The 18,315-nt window shown below is 43.1% G+C and overlaps 1 protein-coding gene across 3 annotated transcripts in view; it reads left to right on the forward strand.

Annotated features, from left to right (window-relative positions):
- SRGAP3 (SLIT-ROBO Rho GTPase activating protein 3) overlaps positions 1-18,315 on the forward strand; it is a 211,502-nt gene that overhangs the window by 163,926 nt on the left and 29,261 nt on the right. Inside the window, exons 7-12 of one of the 3 annotated variants that reach the window (XM_067544371.1) lie at positions 4,719-4,940; positions 5,425-5,526; positions 5,814-6,011; positions 7,734-7,818; positions 12,459-12,486; positions 17,320-17,422. In XM_067544371.1, coding sequence (XP_067400472.1) covers positions 4,719-4,940; positions 5,425-5,526; positions 5,814-6,011; positions 7,734-7,818; positions 12,459-12,486; positions 17,320-17,422 — 738 coding nt within the window. Of the gene's footprint in view, positions 1-4,718; positions 4,941-5,424; positions 5,527-5,813; positions 6,012-7,733; positions 7,819-11,405; positions 11,673-12,458; positions 12,487-17,319; positions 17,423-18,315 lie in introns of those variants that run through there. The other 2 variants (XM_067544372.1, XM_067544373.1) reach the window with 2 other exon arrangements.

The following is an 18,315-nucleotide window of genomic DNA, read 5'->3' on the forward strand; positions in this document are numbered from 1 at the left end:
GTGAAGGTGTTTTCTTTCTTTTCTGGGCACCAGAGTGTGAAGCATCAGGGCACAGTGCTAATCACCAGAGACTGAAGGAGCTGTAAAAATGTTGTTAGTTGCCCTAGTTGTCAGTAGCAGCAGATTTATTGGCGTTACAATAAGTGCTGGGTTCAGCATGAATTCAGCATTAAAAATGAGGTGAAATAGCATTAGAGAGCACTCCAGGGTGTGTCTGAATGTGTGAGATTTTCAGAAGCACTCAGCACTGACCTAACTCTTCTTCCATTAAAGTCAATGGTTCCCAGTGATTTCCATGGCAGCAGTTAGGATGCTCTGGAAAATGCCACCCTTAAACAGAAACAGATATTTTGTTGACCTGCTAATTGGTGTGATAATTATTGGGAATCCAGAGGGGCAAAGATCTGGAGACCTCTTCAGCTAAGACTTTTGGGATCCTTTTTGGAGCTCTAAGCTCTGATCAGCTGATTCTGAAGTAGGACAACGTTCTTATGTCAAGTCAACACATGGATCATGGCTCCCCCATTCTGCTCCTCACATGTGAAGAAATCTCATTAATAGGAATGGCGTCTGCCTGCATCTAACTTGAGCAGATCATAGAGTCAAGACCTGCCTGTTGATCTGAGAAGAGAATTTTGCCTTTACTTCCCTCCCGCCTGGAATTATATTGTGGCATTCTGAAATGCTGACTGCCTGGCACTGTGACATTAGTCTCAAAAGGGTTCTCTTCTGAAGGTGATACTTCCTGTAACTGACATCATTGTCTGGTTGTTCAGCATACTTCTCTGATATTCAAGCATATGATTGTGATCTCATGAGAGCTGAAAGGCACTGCGGAGATTACATTACGCAACTTCCACCCACAGTCCCAGAACAGCTTTATGTTTGTTCTAAATTTGCCAGCAGTGAAAGAGTTAACAACATTGACATTTTGATTACCATCACTAGGCTTCAGTGTTAACACCCTAATATTCTGAATGGGAACCTTTCCTACCTCTTTAAGAAATATTCTTTCAGTTTGTCTACAGACTCAGGAAGGCACATTGCATCAGTTCACCATCATATTCTGCAACTGTAAGGGCTAGAGGTTTATTTTAAGGGAAGCTTGGATTCTGGTGGTGGGGCCATCAAAGAAGTGTTGACATAGCTGACTGCTTGCAGTTTGGCTTCTTTTAAGTTAAGCAGGGTCAGGATGAAGGGTACACTATGACCATAATATCATTCGTGCTGAAAACTGGCTACTGCACATGTGACAAGCCTGGGTCGGGGCAGGATGAGTTCGCTCACATATCTGTGAGCAGGAGTCAGCCCATCATGTTTTTGCTCCCACTTTCAGCACACCATAACATAAAAACAGCTCTCTCTGACTTAATTTGAATTGAGGGACGTCTCTTCACATCAGTGAATAGGACGAGATGTCATCTTTGGCTGGAGTTGCTTGTGGCGGTAACTGAATTTTAACTTTTCACTTTGAGTTTAGTGATGGTAACATTTTGATGCAGAATTCTGGGTTTTTTTTTTAACTTGACTTTATTTTTTTTCTTCCTTCAGTATATTGCTCAGAAAGGTGATGCTGTGATGGCCACTCTGGAAACTGGAGTTCCTCTGTATATCAGAGAACAGAACAGTCTATTTTGGATTAATTTAGATCAGACTAACCAGGCCAAATTCTTTCTATCTGAATCTTGGTTTTTGGGCTATGCTGATCACCATGGTATCTGGATGTTAGGACTGAATTTGGCACACTTATCTTAAATTAGGTTCTGATCCTATAGTTGGATCATCGTGGGCTGACAACCCTTGTATCCACACCAAGTCTCACTGAAGTCAAGCAGTGATATTGCTGGATCCAGGGCTTAGAATGTAGACTGTATGGCTCAAGGGCTGTCTCCTTGTATGTGTGTTAGGCACCTCACGCACCTTTAATGATAAAGAAGTAACAAATACTATTAACAGGCACAGCATAGCTGACATTCATGTGAACTTCTCACTTAAATAAGATGATAGGTTTTGTGATGAGCTTGAAGAGCTGAACTCAGCCTACCAACTCCATTTCACATATGTTACTTAATGGTTATCAGACCATAAAGAATCTCAGTCACGAGTAGAGTTGAGCGAATAACCGATTTTCTTTTTTGTTCGGTGGGTAAAATGAAAAATAAAATAAAAAATTTTGTTTAAAAATAAAACTGAATTGTTTTAGTATTTCTCCACTAAATGAAAAACCAGAAAAATGTAGTTCAAATTGAATGAAAAGTTTCAAATGTTGTTTTACAACAATATTTCAAAATGAAATGTCAAAATGGTTCATTTAGAAAATGTTGAAATGTCCAGATGTTTAAAAAAAAAAAAATCATTTTTTTTGCGCCAAAACTATTTGCAGAATTTGACCTGAATTTGCTAATACATTTTTCAGCGCACCAAAACTATTTTTTGGTGAATTTACTATTTGCCAAAGAAATTTCACCCAGCTGTAGTCGTTACTGACTTTGTCCCAACACCAGTAATGACTGAGTGGTTGTTTAAAATATTAATGATCTAATTCTGGGCCATGCTGGTAGCCAACATAACCCAGTTTGAAAATGCAGTAGAAGCAATGTTGAAATAGTGTGGAGTTTTATTTTTAGGCACGTAAGTTGTCCTGATAAGTTGTCTAGCTATTCTCAGTTATAGCTAAAACAGTGAAAAACTTTGTCTGCTGCTGTTTTATTCACGTCAGCAAAACTTCTTAACATCTACGATTTGCCATTTGTAATGTAAATTGTATTGTGACAGCTTTATTAAATATGATAAGGATAATTCAGTAGCAGTCATTAGTTAGGTGCTTTCCACTCTGGATGCCTGGGTCAGCAATTCTTTTTTCCTCTTTTCGATAGTGGGTGGGGGCAGGCGGGCGGTGTTATTTTAGACATACTGCAGTGTGTGTATGTTGGGGACAGATGAATGAGAAGTTCCTCGCACAGGAAAAAGCCAGGACTAATACAAGCTCCCTAACACAGCTGTGCCTGTGCCCCTTTATCCTGAACTCCAACACTCTCTTCTGTCCCAGTTTTGGGGCCTCAAAAAGCTCTGCTCATGCACCTTAATCTTTACCCGCAATACCATCTATTCCAGTCCTGCCCTCCATTGGCCTTTCAGGTGGTATTGTCATCAGGACTGAGACATCTTCTGACCATCCATTCCAGCTCAGTCCCCTTGCAGCTCTGCTAATGCAACTCAGTGCTGATGTATAACAATCCCACCATTTCCAGTCTCCCTTTCTCTCTCTTTGCACACACAGACGTTCCTGCAAATATGGCTGGGATCCAAAACTTGAATGTCCCTTTGCTCCCCATCTTTGCCAGTGCACCTCTGTCTTGATCCACAGCATCCAGATTTGGTCTCCTGTAAAGTAGAGTCTGCCAACCCAGCCAAAATTACATATTGGTTTTGCAGTGTAGACAAAACTCCCTGTAGGGATTGGGAGGAGACCACAAAAGTCATTTTTACTAGATGGTGACTGATCATTCTTAGCAGCGAATCCAATGCTGTTGGTACATCATACAAACAAAACTCAATTATATTGAAAACAGGGTTTTGTGTAATGTACAGTATTTTGACAGCAATTAGTTTTGGGTTCTATCATTTTCCCCCAGGTGAACTCAAGGAGGAATGATTACTTATGCATGAGAAACTGTTCCATCTCGAGTGAGAGAGGAGGATAATGGAAGCATCTTCATTGCTGTGATGAAAGAGTTTATGATAACAGGGAGTGTTGGAATGCCAGCTTACTTTAAAGTTTGTTTCTGCTAGCTAATTTTGATGAATGCATTTTTGTGCTTAGAAGGTGCTTACAGAAAGGTGCAGTAAATTGATTGAGAAGGAATTAGCTAGGGGCAGTCAGTGAACAAGGGGTACAAATCTTGGAAACCCATGACCTGTTCCTTTCCTGACTACAATCTTGTGAAAGTTGAGAAGTTAGCAGAGATGGCCCTGGTCACAATTTAGCCCAGGAAGTCGCACGGTGTGGCAGGAATAGGCACTGATGAGTCGCTAGCTGATAGGCTTCCCTCTGCGACAGGACTTTCCCAATATCCTGACATGGCTGTAAAGGATACTGTGACTTTTGGAGGTGCTGCCTTTCAGCTGAGCCGTGTCACTCTTGGCATGACCGAGGGTATGTCTACAGCAGCTGGGTGGTGTGATTCTCAGCTAGAGGAGACATACCTGTGCTGGCTCTGATAGAGCCAGTGCACTAAAAATCGAGTGTAGCTGCAGCTGTGAGAATGGCAGGAGGAGCTAGCCACCCCAGCTATGTACCTGTCTGAGACCCTAGGCAAACTAGACACTCCCACCACTTGCGCTGCCGCGGCTACTCTGTTTTTAGCAGTCTGGCTTATTCAGAGCTAGAGTGGTACGTCTCCTTGAGCTGGAATTTACTCTTTCAGCTTGAAGTGGCCAGCCTCCGGTGAGGGTAATTGGTTTTGAGTGCGTCCTGTATGCTTCATGTCCTGCTGCTTTGTACGTTATTGAAATACGTTACTAAACAGCTGATGCGTTCTACTCCATAAGTGTCTACATTTCATTGACTGATAAAAATGATTCCGGTGCCCATACATGGTTGGTAAAGTGCTCGGAGAGTCTTGGGGGGAAGGAGATATTTAAATGTGAGCGTTCTTTACTCATGTTACTTAGTTTGTGAATATGACCCTTCTTCAATAATTCTCCCTGTCCCTCAGTGTTGTGACCTGGGATTCCATGCCAGCCTAGCTCGGACATTCAGGACATACCTGTCTGCCGAATATAACCTAGAAACCTCACGCCACGAGGGCCTGGACATCATTGAGAACGCAGTGGACAACCTGGACGCACGGAGTGACAAACATACGGTCATGGACATGTGCAACCAGGTCTTCTGCCCTCCACTGAAGTTTGAATTCCAGCCTCACATGGGGGATGAGGTACTGGACCCGCAGAAAACAGCTTCAGCAATTTGTCGTAGCCCACGCTGTGCAAGTTTCCTCTCACCCTTGTCTGTGGTCTTTAACCTCTTTCCCACCCCATTGCCATTGTGCATCTGTTCATGCTTCTGTCTTAATGGGCTATTTGGCTCATTTGATCCCCTTTTTGATCTGCTTATTGCTCAGGTATTTCTACAAACTCTTTAGAAAGCCTATTATGTGATTCCTCACTTGATCAACCCAACTTGAACTCAGACTGCCACTCTTTAAATACTTTTTTGTGTATCTTCTTAAAAATGCTCTGTGACAAATGCTTTCATAGGCCCAGATAAAGCGCGTTGCCAGTTAGAGATGGGTTGGGTGTATGCAACCTCCCTAACCCACTAAAAAGAGACAAGCTTGAGGGGGAAAAATAATCTAATTTCTTAAAGTGTTCCTGTTTAAACGATCCAGTCTCCTCTCTCTGGTTTTGTTACTGCCTCAGGTATGCCAGGTGAGCGCCCAACAGCCTGTGCAGACAGAGTTGCTCATGCGATATCACCAGCTGCAGTCTAGACTCGCCACTCTCAAGATAGAGAATGAAGAGGTGAGAGCAATAACTGGCTTTGATCCTTCCTCCAGTGGACTGTGCTATTGGCTTTACAGTCTGTGCCACATGACCTTCAACCTACTGTGCTAGAGTTTCCAGTCAGCTGGAGTATTTGGGTTGGAAACTTGTGCAATGCTGAAGCGTCTAGTGGCTTTCCTGAAGGTTCTCACTGGCTTCCCTGGACAAGCCCAATACAGAAGAGCTGCTTGGTGGCCAATTATTATGACCAAAATATGTCATTCTCCCAGTTTGTTTCACAACTGCTGTGCTCCCCTTTTCTGCAGGTCCGAAAAACTCTGGATGCCACTATGCAGACCTTGCAGGACATGCTGACGGTGGAAGATTTTGATGTTTCAGATGCCTTCCAGCATAGTCGCTCCACCGAGTCGGTCAAATCAGCTGCTTCAGAGACCTACATGAGTAAAATAAACATTGCCAAGAGGAGAGCCAACCAACAGGAAACTGAAATGTTCTATTTTTCTGTGAGTCTCATCTCATGCTATATATAGGATACAGAGCATTCATTGGTTGGGTTGTGTCCCATTTAAAATGCTCTTTAATGAACAGCAAGAGCCAGTTTGGTCTGTTTAAATGTTTGTCTTGTGTTGTGTTTGAAATTGATATGTGTGCTGCTCAGATGTAGGGAAATGCACAGAGAACAGCCACGCATCCCTGTGTTGCTTTAAAAAAGCAACAACTTGAAAAGCTAGTTATGAAAGGAGACTTCAAAAAATGAGCTGGGGGACTCAATAATGGGCAATCAGCCTTCCACTCTAGCTTGCTGATCTGAAACCAACCCAGTCTCATAGTGCTTCCACCTGAGGGTCTATGTGAGATGAGTTCGGTGGTCTCTGTCCAATTCCCAGAAGATGTCACTCTGCAGAACTGTCAGTCCAGCTCACCTACCCTCAGGACAAATCTACAGACATGGCTAAATCTCCACTGTGCAATTTCTCTCCTATGGTTCTGTGGAGGATATGGGATTAGCCATCTCTGGCCACACAGAACAGGCCTCTCAATGGGTTCCCAGATCCCAAGGAGTCCACATGCCTCCTGGGGAGGCAATAGGAGGCCAAGCCCATCCATGGGGGGAGACCATGTCTCTGCTTTAACTCTTGGACTTCAGTGTTTTCCCTGCCCAAGGCCCACAGCCTGCCATCTGCCCTGGGGACAAATTTAAGGGCCATCTTTAAGGGCTGTAGGAAGATACCCATAACCTGGGGCTGAGGTGTCTTTCTGCAGCAAGCTCTGTAGGTTGGATATGGAGGTGAGTATGGAGCAGGTATGTTCATCCTGACTTGCTCACTTTTCCACTGTGCAGGTCTCAGGGCCTGTACAACAGGCCTGTTATTATTTCTATTTCAAATATTATAACAGATGACTTCAAGAGAAATGTCCAATGTGCTCAGCAAAGCACGTTATTGTACGTGGTTGGTAACTTGACATGGCTTGTAGTGTCCCATGATACATTTTACGTGTGCAGTAGGGTTTACCACTTCACTATGATTACTATTTTATGATTCCCATTCAGAGAGTTAGTTGCAATTTTATTTGTAAGGAGTTTTTTTAAAAGGCATTTTGCAAAAGTTGTCCTCTCTCTCTTCATTTTCTGTCTCTTTCTTCCCCCACTCCTGACATGTATAAAGTTATGGGCCTCCCAGGTATTATTGGGTATGAGGCAGTCAGTCATTAAATAAAATGGGAAAGTTATGCATTGAATAAGACTAGCTGCTTAGCAGAAGTATCTGATCTCCCGAGTCAGGAAGATCTCATGCACTGGGAATTCTCCCTTCTTTATCGCTGTTTGCACAAAGGCAGAGAGCCCTGTCTGTGCAAGGAAAAGCTCATTGCTTATTGAGGCCATTCCCAGCAGCCTGACAAAAGAAGGCTTTCTTTGAACTGTTTTCTTTGGGGTTCCTTGTGTTCCAAAGCCTTGACCTCAAGCACATGGCACAACACAAAGAATTCTGGGCTAATAAGATCAACAGGACTGCTATTTGAATAGTGAAAAGTGAAAGCGAAATTTAACCCATCCTGGGTTCAATTTTGTGTATGTAACTGAAGTCTGGTTTATTAGAGCCTGACAGATTCTCCTGCTGAATCCTCTTCCAGCAATCCCCCAGGCAAAAATGTATATCAGAAAACATTTTTGCCAAAAATTCTTACCCATCTTGTGTGGGTGTTTTTTTTTTTTTTTCTTCCAGAAATTTAAAGAGTATTTGAATGGCAGTAATCTTATCACCAAGCTCCAGGCTAAACATGACTTACTGAAGCAGACTCTTGGAGAAGGTGAGTCCTAGAATGAGTTCCAGAGAGAAACCTTGCATCTCACATCAAGATTTCAAACCAGACCTGGGTGACTACAATTAGCTGCTTCTCCTAAGTGGAACAGAAGATATGCAGAAATATTCTTGCCTTGATCACCTTTATTTTTGACTAAAAGAAGACTGTGAATTCAAGATGTAAATGTTAGGCTGCATTATTCCTGCTTACGATGCCCAGTGCCCTGGGTGCCTGCTAGGATGCAGCCCAGAATTACAGCTATACCCAATCACACTTTCTCCAGCAGCAACCAAGGAGTTAACTGCATTCATTCTTTGTTGCACAAAAAGGGGAAAAATCCCAAGCCCAATGGAAGCTATTTGAACAGGGATGCTGTATACTTCACTGTTTTCATTAGCAATTAAAGGGTCATTTTTCAAATATGTTAGACCTCCAGATTAGGTTTTGTACATTAAACATTTTTATGAGCACTGATAGGAATTGAAACGTTTGCAGAAATGTAATTTTAAATTAAATTCCCTGCAGCGCTGGAAACCCAAAGCCAGCTGCAGCAGCAGCACTGGCTAAGCACGGGAATCTGGCATTCAAAGTGACTGGAAATACATAGTGGTTAAGCTTCTGGGCTAGTTTCACTTTCCTAGCAAGTGAAATGCAGAAAGTAAACCAAATGAGGAAAAGTAATTGGATTTTTAAAATCCTTTCATTTTTAATAATTCGGGGTGCTGATGTGGTACAGTAAAGAAATATAAGAAAATGTATATGATATTTATCCTTGGCAATGTTCCTGCGCCTGTGAAGTGCTGAGCACCTTCAACTGTCATTGAAGTCGGCAATAGTTAATGACAGGTGCTGACACCAAATTAATGTGTGCTGAGACCCTTGCACCTTCCCTTATGGGAAATCCTGTATAATTTTATAGAAAACGATAACATTTCTGTAGGTTTGTGAATCATCCTGTGGAATAGAATAAAAAGAGAATTTTATCTCTGCTCTAGAATTCAATAGGATGGTTTAAGATCCTGTCTACAGATTTTCTATTTTTGAGTCAGTTCAGTAGGTTTTTTAGTAGGAACCTCCATTAAATTCACTAGACTAGGATAACCCAGGGTAATATGCATTCCCGGTGGTCTGTATTATTGAATTACAAATTATTTCACTGTAGTTAATACCTTAGCCAGACTAGTTTAAGTTAATGACTAAATTCAATTTCTTTAATTGTTGAGACCTAGTCTTAGTGGAAGATTCCACTGGAAGGAAATGTCGCCTCCTGACAAGCCAGTTGGGGTTTCCCAGGAGCACTAATGATATTGTTCAGAAAGGAAGGCTTCATTAGCTTTATAAAAACTTCTGAGATTTAGCATACCAGAGGACTGCTCATTTGACTGGCAGAGGAGATGCTCATGACCTGTGTTCATTCAGGTTCACATGACTGACGTAATGACACTGAGAATTGGAAGGGTATCTGCAGGCTGAAGAGTAGAGTATTTCACCTACTCAAGCAATAGCCTGAACGAAGTCCATGCACTGTGTAACCTTCAGATTCATCCTTTACCTGGGGTTTGGCTTTATTTACAAAACAATGAGAACCCCTAAAGGTCAGCTCATATTTTGTCCCTAGGAGCTTTGACTGCTCTCAGAATTCCTCCTAAAGGGCTGATCCAATCCTTCCAGAGAGCCTACAAGAGACCTGCTTGTATTCAGCTAGAGAGTCTCCTGTCTCAGTGAGTCAGGAAAACCCACTTACCTCTTTCCCCACTATTTAAAGAGTAGAGTGTTTCATCTACTTGCTAACACAATAGGGCATTTCAGGCAAACACTGTTAGCCTATTACAAACTTCTTACACCATTTTCTACTGGGGTCTAGAGTCTGAACCTCCACGCTCTGTGTAAGGGTCTCTGTGCCATCCCTTAGCCACAGTATCTTTAGGTTTAAGGCCTCAATTGAGGAAAGCTCTTAAGCACATGCTTATGTTTATCCCAGTCCAGGATAACACTTAAGCACACATTTCACTTTAAGCACATGCTCTGAGTTAAGTACCTGCTTAAATGCTGCCCTGAGTAGAGATGCTTTTCTCTCTTTGATATCTAACAGAGGGATTTTAGCTCTTTTGGGAATAATATCTATTTTTGGTGTATTGTGCCCAGTTTGCAGAAGAAAGGTGATTTATAGCCATGGGTGGTTGTTCCACAATGGGAGAGAGGATAGTTTAAAAATACGTTTGAAGAATCAGATGTCTCCAATCTCATATTAGTACTACAATACTCGTACTGCTGATCTTAATGTAATAAAAAATTAATTAGTTTTTGTTGTCTTTTATCCCAAATATATTTTCTCCTCAAAGTTTATTTAGCCTTTGAACTGCCTTTCCCTTAGATCTTGTGATTTATTGCACTTAGTGTGTTCCTTAAACAGAAGTGCATCTGAAAAATAAAATTTTAAAGTAAGAAAACTGCAACAGTGGACTCAAAGGGCTCTATTAAAATACTTTTCCTTCCCAGAATTTTCAGTTCCCTGAATAGCTGGGTAACCCACTAACACACTGCAGTAACACAACAATAGCAGCCTATTTTATCTCACTGGGGTAGTCCCATATCTTATATTAACTGGGGTATGAATCTCATTAGATTTAGTCAATCACTGCACATTGCCAGACCGATCTCTCAGCAGCTGTTTCTAAATTCAGGTTTTGACATACTGCAGAGGAAGGGGTAGGTGAAGCAAAAAAGGGTTAGTAGAAATCTGATCAGATAGATCAGATCTCATTGGAGAGAACAGGCCTGTCTCCATGACGATAGTTAAAATGATACCATAAATCAGTGTGTAAAGTGATTGGACTCCTGAAGATGCATTGCTAATCATTGTTCCCTTAACTAGAAACACTGGGCTGGTGTTTAGGAGAGAGAACTATAGTTAAGGTTGCAAACATAGTCAATTCAAATGCCATTTTTGTTCCTTAAGCACTATGTGAAAACAGCCACAGATGTGTCACAAAATTTCACGGGGAAGTGTTGAACATTTCATTCCACGCTCTCAGGTGATTCTGACATTTAGACGTTTTGCAAAAATTCCACTAGCTGGCAGTTTTCACACTGGATATTTAAAATGGCACATTTCAGTGTGGCCTGATTTTTATCTAAAGAAAATTTGGTATTTTCAGACCATTCTGTTTTTTGCTCAAAAATAGGAAATTACTTGCTGTGGAAACCTTAACGCTTGCATTTCCTGACTCTCCTTGATTTTAATTGTGCCACTTTAGTGTTGCATTATCATGGGGTCTGGAGTTTTTTAGAGGAAAACCAGTAGGATTTATCAACAGCTTTTCTACTGGGGGAGAAAGAGAGGGTGGAGTCAAGAATGCCCCAGAAGTTGCAGGTCTGGGAAATGACGGCTGAATGGCCAGCAGTCCAACAGAAGGGAGGTGGAGAGGTAGGCTTGAGGGGGAAAGATGTTCACTATGCTGAGCTTCAGACGTATCTAGAAAAGGGTGTGAGAGGGACAGTCGTGGAAGTTTGCACAGTGCAGGAGAGGTTCAGGTGGGAAAAGAGAGTTTTGTGAGTTGTAAGTGTAACCCACTGGTGAGTGTATGTTACAGGTCCCCATCTGTGTCCAGTCTGCTGGGGAGACAAGCTTTGACTCTTCAGATCAAGCTGTAGCAGCTCATGCTTTTAGCTCTGGAGGTCCTCAGTTCAGTCACAAGATGGCGGCCGTCGCACAAGCAGAGATGGTGATTGAACAAGATTGCTCAGGACCATGTGTAGACAGAAGAGAGGAGTCAGCTGAGGACTGATGCCTGGGGACATGGAGGGGGAGCAGGAAGCAGGGATGTGTACCTGAACGTTTCCTTTTACGTATCATACAAAATAAAGAGGAAATCAGCTTTTCAGGTCTTCACGGAAAGACTTAAACGACATATGAAATTAGTTTACAATTTTATGTGTGGATTGACACGAACTTGTAAAAATGAATAGATTTTATCAGTGATGTGCTGCCATTTATACAAAATCCGAGCACTATAAATACATGAAGGGAATAAGAATATTGACAGCCAGAACAGAGTCTGCCTGGATATGATTAGATGGTCTTTTATCTCTTCGGAAAAGCTGAGCTACTGAATACTCTACTGTATTAAGATGCTATTAGTGGCCCTCCATGAGGCAGTGGGATAATCTCAGCTCATTCCCCAGGGGCAATAGTCCTTATCACAATACCCCTTTCCTATTTGGAGTGGTGTAATAAGAAGATATGAGGGCCAGATATTCAGCTGGTGTAAATTGGTAAAGCTGCACTGATAGCAATGGAGCTGCACTGATTTGCACCAGCCAAGTACCTGGTTGTTTTTTATGAGAGGCAAGAAGAAACGAAATACATCTCTGGGCTCTGCAAACGAACCATCACCATCAGTGGACGGTGAGGGGATTCTGTCGCTCACAGGTTAGGGCCCTTGACTTGTAAAACTTCTTTGAGTGGCGGAGCTGTCAGTGGGGTAACATAGCAACAAGCTAGAAGTCTTTTGTACCATACGGGATCTTCAGGCATAGTCAATTTCTCACCTGTCACAAGCAATTAACTGACAGTTTAAAGATCCCATGTCTTTGGCACTGATGTGAAAACAAGATGGACATTCATGTGCAATTTTTCTTTCTAGGTGAAAGAGCTGAATGTGGCACAACCAGGTAAGAAGGGTTTCTTCTGCTTTCCCTGCTTGGGGGAGGGGGCTGGCTCACTTTTTCAGAGGGACCGAGACCCAGGGAAGACTTGATTTGTTTAGCTATTTATTGATACAGCATGCTGGGTTTAAAATGTAGCTGTATCCTCCAGCTGCCCTGTGCTGGGTTATGCGCTGTGACTGGGTAGAGGCTGAAACAGAGCTCCCCACATCAGTGGCCTGCTCCTCTGCTGCACTGTCTAAGTGGATTAATTAGAATGATGACAAACAGGCCCTTGTTTTTGCTGCAGTGTAATTTCCAGCTGACTAGCTCGGCTGTGTCTGGAAGTGCTGTGTCAGCACGGTGCATTGCAGTGTCTCCATAAACGTATCTGAAGTTGTGTTGTATTCATAGCCAGCCTTAAGACTGTGCAACACATGGGTGTCAACCCTCCCAACCCACCCTCCAGCCCCATCCCCGGCCATCAAGCAAGGGCAGGATGTGCTGCATGGAAACCCAGGTGACACTAGGGTGACTAGCCCAGATCCAGCCCTTTTAACTAGCTGTATGGAAAATGCTGGTGCTCCCCCTGACTTTCCATCCGAATGAAGCAATTGATGAAGCTGAGAATAGATATAGGAGGGAGGGGCTTTTTCCATTGCATTTTCGGAATGCTTGGTACACAAAGCCGTTAAGCTTAGGTTTAGCAGCTTGCTCTGAATTTGTAGGATTTATAAGAATAGGATGTGGGTCAGCAGAGCTGCCAACCCCTTCCCCACAGCTTGTAGAAACCCCTCATTCTCTTTTTATAGTCCTGCTTCAGTGTTTCATAGTTTTCAATACCAGCAGAAGCATTTGATTTTACAAATGCTGAAACAGATGCTGGCTGCTGTGCCTGCACTTCCAGGCAGGAAAGCAGCACCACCAGAGCTCCATGGAGCATTCTCTTCAGCAAGGCATTCGGGGTAGCCTTGGGCCTTTCTATCTGATTGGAAATGGAGGCATACCGCCGGAGTTATCTTGTCTTAGGGTGTCAGTAAGGCTGAGAACTGCCCGGGATTCTACACAGAGGTGGCCCAGGCCAGTGACATGAGAACACAGAGCTGCCTTTCTCCCCCGTGGCAGGAATAACCCATGAAGGGAAATGGAAATTATGAATCCTTGAGGAATCCTTACATCAGGGTTATCTGAGTTTGCTCTGTTGTGTAAGAGGCACATGGCTCATTCTGCCAGTCTGCATATCGCCCAAGATCCAGTGGAGGCCAGGGGCATCTGCTCAACAGCCTCCTCTCCCACTTGCTGTAGACCCTGGATAGCTGATTCTGCAAGAGTCATGCTTCCAGGTCTTTCCCAGGTTCATCCAAGGCTACCATCTAATGCAGGAGCACCTGATCACCTCATCACTGGACCTAACTCGAGCCATAGTTAGCTAATCACAGACAGAGTGATAAAAGCCAATTGTCATGTACAGTTTTGTCTCTAATGCTGCCATGTTCCAGCCCAGCTGGGACTGCATTTCAGTGGTGGCGATACAGTCTGTAAGGTGCTTTGTGATCCTTTGGATGAAAAGGTGCTATGATAAAGGACCGATTGATTGGTGGAGGGACACCAGAGTAACTAAAGGAAGACCAAAACTGTATATAGACTTTGCTCTTAAGTAGCTTCGTTATCAGGAGCAGGAGCAACTGGGGCAGTATCACAGGCCAAAATAATCAGTGGAACGAATAACCAAGACTCATGAGGGAGGGATGACAAACACAGCACTCTTTTTGTTTTTGTCCCTGAATTTATTTGTGCATCCCATAACCAAACAAACAAGAAAATTGCCTTTTCCTCTGAGGCAGCACTGTAAGCGCTGTCAGAACGGCCTTCCGACTAAATACAGCTGGCAGCCAGAATGTCACAATCTTTTTCCTTCAGGGCCACACCCAGCTAGAGGAAATTATAGAGCAGCCAATGTCATCCTGGGTCTCTTTTTGGCTTATATCACACAGTCGTCTAGCTGAGAATCAGAGGGGCCCTTCGCTGCACTGTGGCAATTTTTTCTCCTTAATTGTCAGTTGAAGGAATAGCTATAAGCAGCAAAAGTGCATGGAGTCAAATTGTTTCTTTTAATTAAAGGCACCTGATTTATGTATCAGTGGATCATGACTCTGTCACCTTTAACATTTATAGTGGTTTGTAAATGTTCCTTGTCTGTTCAGCTCAGCTCTCTGAGAACTTTTACAGAAAGGCTCCTTGCACTGATTATAACCATGCTCATTAGAACCCCCTTCTGTAGTGCGTTACAATACCAACATCTGTAACATTCTGGGGGGTGGGGGTGAAGGTAGAGTGGAATCATGACAGTAGGACTTCATACCATTTTTCTCATTCAAGGTCTAGATATCGGAGTTCTGTAGACTTGAATTTTAGAAGATTTAGTCAAATTCTGAATGTCCATAAGAGCCTAATGGCTAAATTCCCACCCACTGCACTGAAATAATCCTCCTGTGCTTTCATGGACTTGATGTCCAGGGGTGTTGAGTACAATCCCCGGTGAAGTCAGATGGGGCTGTAGGAGCTCATTGCCTCTGAAAATTGGGTCCAAACACCAGCAGCTGGTAAGGCAGAAGCTAGCATCACTTGCCAGCCATTCCAGCTATAAAGTCAGCAGGCCCAATTCTGCTCATACGTATCTGTATTGTCTTTGTGGAGTTGCTCGTAATTGCACTGGTAAGAGGTGGCGTGGTCCAGTGGATGAGGCATTTGCCTGGGATTCAGGAGTCCTGGTCCTGTTGCAAGTTGTCGCTGCTGTGTGACTTGGGTGAGTCACTTTTCTGTGCCTCTGTTTTCTCTCTCACCCCTTGTCTATTTTGACTGGAAAGTTTTCAGGTTAGGGACTCCCTCTTACTCGGTTTGCACAGTGCCTGGAAGGATGAGTGCAGCTCTCGGTTGGAGTCTGTAGGCACTACTGTGATTCCAGCAGTAATAGTAAGTGAGAGACAGAAATCAGGCCCGTTTGTTGCTTCACTTTAGTTTCCTCCTTGCTATACATGTCCCTTAGGATGCCCTGAGGCTTCCTTGTTGTCTGAGACCCTTCCTTCACCTGACTATTGTGGGCTTGAGCTGCTTTTTGTGATTTATTTAAAAAAAAACAAAAAATCTCCCTGTTTAGAAAAACCCACTGGGAATTTCAAACGAAGGGAATTCATTGTGTCAAAGACTGAGCCCTAAATATGGTTTATTGACCAATTCTTTTTTCTACCATTCCCCACTCAGTCTGGTTTGTTGTCATAGAGTTTGGCATAGATGCAGGGTTGTGCTCTTCAGCTGGTTATTGCAGTGTTGTGCGTGAGTGCTGGGCTCTGTGGGATGGCTTATGGGGGCTGGTTATAAAATTTAAAAACGACATTGAAGCCTTGATTTCAAAGGAAACAAAATGACAAAACCCAGGAACTTTGACCTGCAGCTGTTTTTTCTTACAGCTCTTTGCAGATTTTATGCCTAAGTTCACCAGCGTAGACAATGTCCCTATGAATGTTTTTAATTGTAACCTTACAAATAAACGTTAGCTGCAGGTGCTTTGGAGGCCATAACTTTTCTCCTAATTGTTGAGTTCCCAACACTAGGATGAGATCTGTTCGGGAATAAAGTTTTGCCCCGAATGTTTTCTGTAGGTTAGCACTGGCTTATTTTGGGTCTGCCAGTGAATGGGTTGAACTTCTCAGCTGCTCGGCGAGTTTTGTCATGAGGACAGTGTGATGAACTGGCATAAGTGGCAGGAAAATGTTAAAGATCTTGCATAGTGCCAGGACTGGCCTTTTCCTTTGTAAATTGTCATCCCTGCTTCTAACCCAAATACCAAGGAGGGATTGTGATACATGTTGTCCTAGAGAGTGAAAAATTAACCTGCAGCTTATCACAGGTAATATCACAAATACGAAGCAGCTGTATTATTTTCTGGCCTGGATGTGACAGGTTCTGTGTGGCAGGGGAAGAAGATTGCTAATTGTCCATCATTCATTAAGGTCATGGCTAGTCACCACAGTGCATAGCTTTTAATTTCCTGTGAGGGATGTGTTTTATGATGACCACTAGTAGCTGGTCAGGGCTGTGCGCTGTAGGAACATCCTGTTAGATATCTGTCTTATTGCAGCTACTCTGCTGACGATTGTATCATGTGGCATTGCTGGCCTACTTTGGGAGGTAATGGGTTGCCAGTTTATCATTGTTAGTGATTCCTGTTATAAAGATTCTTATTGATAAATTACATGGAGCCGACCATGCGTTAGTTGATTGACAGGCCAGTGGGAAGACAAGGTCCCTGCCTTCAACAGCTTACAATGGAAGGCCCTGAATTTGCAATGAGTTGCCCAAAGAAAGACTTTCCCATGTCCACACAGGCTTCCCTAGAGCTGTGCATAGGTGCAGGAAGTCACGTGCATGGAGCTTATCACAAGATTGAGGCCTAAATAGTCTATCAAAGGTCTGTCAACACACACAAGGATCTCCTCCTCCAGACTCTTAGGTGGGGCATTGAAATAATTAAGAGTCTACCCTAGAACACCCATGAAAAGTTTTAGGCTGAGTCCTGGCCCGGGACATTGAGTGTAGTCAGTGCTGTGTGGATTCCCATACAATGCGAACACGATCCGTATAACTGTCAGTGACTTGATTTAAGTAACTCTCAGTAAGTGGGGACACAGCATCAAACTTGATTGGAAGATGCCAGCGGGGAGAACAGATAAAGCATGTATTTGGAGCCAATGCACCAGTCCTCACAGAAGACCCCCCTCTCCTCCGCCACAGTCTTTGAGATCTTTCCCTGTCAATGTATTTATGTTGGTGTTTTGATTTCTTTTGTTCCATTTCTCCCAGGCCCCCATGTCTTCCCCCTAAACCACAGAAAATGAGGAGACCTAGGCCTCTCTCAGTCTATAATCATAAACTCTTTAACGGCAATATGGAAACGTTCATTAAGGTACTTGCTGGCTGACAGTGAGAGTCTATGAACGCTTTGAATGTAATGGTGGTTTTTCTATCCTAATAGCTAACTCATTTCTTCTTTTGGACCTGGTCCTTCCTATCCACCGTGCACACTGTTAACATGGCTAGTATGCTCTCTGCCTCAGTGAAAATTTCCATCCATATCTGTTTTCACCCATGGTGTATTCATTACATTACTTGTCACGCTACTGTCCACACCAACTGGGAGGGATGAGATAATGGTAATGAGCCTTGTGGAGCAGTATGGAGTCACCATGTCATTCTTGCCTGTCAGCAGGTTAATTGCAATGTGCCATATCTTATCACAACAGGCGTAGCTGTCTTGGCTTTCTAAGTTGCTGTTATATGAACACCCTGGAAGTAAACAGCATCACTCCCACCTGTCATAGAAAGAGATTTGCAGAAGATCAAGCAGCAAAAAATAAAGAAAATTCCTAAAGATCCTGGTGTTCCAGTGATGGGGCCCTGTGTGTCTGGGGAAGGAAAGATAGCACAAAAGGCAGATATAGATAAGCTGCTTCCATGAGCAGTTGGACACCTAGACTTTTTTTTTTTTTTTAAAAAGAGGAGGGTTGAGCGGGAGTGAAGCTACCTAACAAGAAAATATTATCCCTTGAGGAGGATTCCCTGAGGAATTTCTGATTAGAAATTAAAAAAAATAATAAAATCAAAACAAAATCAAACATTTCTTCTCCTGTTTTCATGGCTGCAGGAGAAGATAAAATGATTCATAAATTCACAGATTGTTTCCCTGGTGTAGGGAATGTTAGCAAAGCAGACTTCTGCTGAAATGGTGTGTGTGAAAGTGACTGAGGGAGAGGATACATATTCAATGCTTTTCTTAACCCTTTCCCCCCCCCCCCCCAA

Source organism: Emydura macquarii, unplaced genomic scaffold, assembly GCF_026122565.2.
Source record: "Emydura macquarii macquarii isolate MOO-44397 ecotype Brisbane River unplaced genomic scaffold, CSIRO-AGI_Emac_v2 contig_968, whole genome shotgun sequence".
Taxonomy (NCBI): Eukaryota; Metazoa; Chordata; order Testudines; family Chelidae; genus Emydura; species Emydura macquarii.